Source organism: Rhagoletis pomonella, unplaced genomic scaffold (assembly GCF_013731165.1).
Source record: "Rhagoletis pomonella isolate Grant_MI unplaced genomic scaffold, Rhpom_1.0 Rhpom_scaffold_00008, whole genome shotgun sequence".
NCBI classification, from domain to species: domain Eukaryota; kingdom Metazoa; phylum Arthropoda; class Insecta; order Diptera; family Tephritidae; genus Rhagoletis; species Rhagoletis pomonella.
Genome location: NW_023458562.1, coordinates 25,298,310 through 25,300,560, shown reverse-complemented (window position 1 = coordinate 25,300,560; position 2,251 = coordinate 25,298,310). Strand labels below are relative to the sequence as shown.

Here is a 2,251-nt window from a genome sequence, read left to right as displayed (position 1 = left end):
ATCTCAATAACTAATTTACCTAAAAAGCTATTAATTTTATATCTAAGTACAAATTAAGTCTAAAATTTTTATTTTTGGTTTATCAAAGTAAAAAAAAAAATTTTGATCACTTATTTTCTTAATCTTAATAAATTTAATATAATATATATAAACACTCATGAATTAAAAATTTTCCTTACAAATACATACAATTAATCAAAATTTCTTTTATTCCATCTACAACTAATTTCAGTGTCCGCTAAGGTTCATCGGTTAATTGCTGGCTGAGAATTCGCCTTTGTCAAATTACGCTGGTATTAAATACCAAAACCACAGCCAACGCTACTTGAAGAAATACTATGCCAATTTTGTTGCAATCAACAACAATAACCACAAACAACAATCGGCAAGCAGCAGGCAACAAGCGTCAGACAAGACCAGAACACAGCAGCAACAGTGACGCAGCCACATGGTGCCCAGATTACAAATGAATGCCAACAATGAGCAACATAAATCATAAGCGAAAATTAGCAACAATTATCTACAATAGCCACAGAAACGAGAGGAACGTTTGAAACGAGAACAAGTGAAAGTGCTGCAGTGATAAGACATACATATGTACCTACATAAATATGTTTATAGTTTAAAGGAAAACAAATGATTAATAACTTTGCGAAAAATGCATAAAAAAATAAGAAACAAAAAAATACTAGAAATGCCAACGGAATCAACCGGATAATTTACAACTATAACTTGAGCAAAATTCCTAAAAGTTGTGTATATGTATTTCTGTTTGAAGTAGCTTCCTATGCGCTTAAGTAATCGCTACTTAACAATATTCTGCAGCTATAAGCAAAACAACAAAAATTTGTGCTAATTGTGCGAACCATTAATATTTCGTGAAATTTAAACTACAAAAAAGTAAAAAAAAACATTACTCTTATAATGTAAACAAGCAGCAACGCTGAAGGCGCAACAAACTTAAAGCAGAACTTTTAAAGTTATGAAAATATTTGCAGCGAAACGACTAAATACAGTGCGGCAGTTGTTTTTTAGGCTGCATTTAATTAAAACTAAATTAAAACTGAGATAAAAATTCAACAAGAAAAAGTTTCAAATCATCTTGGCAAAGTAAAACTGCTGTGTTTCAAATTTAAATATTACGACACATACATATTTATATATTATATACGCGTAGCAACATGGATAAGAAGGACAAATCGAAATCGAAATCAAAACCGAAACGTTTGAAGGCAAATAAAGAGTCGAGCACAGCATTGGATGTGGATTTATGGGAGGTAGGTGGATGCAAATCCTAATCAATTTTCAAACAATTTATAAGCTTAGATCATGTATTAATTTCAAATACCTTACGCCAGACTTTTTGCACTATTTTATTTCCCATTTAAAGGTTTCAACAAAACTATTCCGCATGGTAGCCATATTGATCAGTTAGTAATAGCAAAGCAGCTGATTTAATTTTTTTTTCTTGAAATTAGTTGCTCTTTAAATGTCAATTATTGTTATTTTTTCACTAAAACTTTAAATTCTCAACATTTTTGCGCATCTGAAACCTTTTTTTTTCATAAAAAGAAGCAATAGAAACCCAGCTTTTGGAACGTTTGCTCGAATCAGCAGCTGAAACACTGATTTTTAGGCCTTGCAAAGGACGAATCGATGCTTCGGATGCAAACAAATTCACCAAGAAAAAAAGTTACACCAATTTTTAATTTTTTTTTTCAGTTTTAAATTTTTGTACAAGCTTTTATTATGTTTCACCTGTGTGTAATAAAATCTGGCAATCAATTTTTAACCAACTTCCCGATGAGCTAGAGACTTAAAATTTTAAACTTGGCTCAGAACCCGATGACATCCCCAACTTGATAGTTCATATATTTTCGTTTTCCAATAAAACCATTTTCGTCCATTTTAAAAGTCCAGTACGAGTTGATGCTCGAAGTTCATTTAGAGGTTGATAAAGCCATCTTAGAGAAAAAGTTTTCAAACAAAAGGTATGTATTTTTGTCCGCAGAATCCGAGTCTGTGGTAAAAGCATATATGTTCCATTAAAAAAACTTGGACTTCCGGTCAGTCTAACCCATTTTCGGTCGAAACCAGAAGTCGGTTATGAGTCAAACCACGCCAACTGTGTCAATGAATTTTCATTGATTTTCTGGAAAGTGAAGACAATTGTGGGAATCTGTAGATAATTATAGAACAAAAATACACTTTGGACGGTTTTTCGAAATTGCACTTCGTTTTTGTTTTTTTG

General features: G+C 31.7%; 1 protein-coding gene across 1 annotated transcript in view; it reads left to right on the top strand.

Annotated features, from left to right (window-relative positions):
• Positions 1–237: 237 nt before the first annotated feature.
• The window catches only part of LOC118744518, a 62,382-nt gene continuing 60,368 nt past the window's right edge, over positions 238–2,251 (top strand). The window contains 1 exon segment of the mRNA XM_036477576.1: positions 238–1,277. Within this exon segment, the coding sequence (XP_036333469.1) occupies positions 1,182–1,277 (96 nt within the window). The 5' untranslated portion in view covers positions 238–1,181.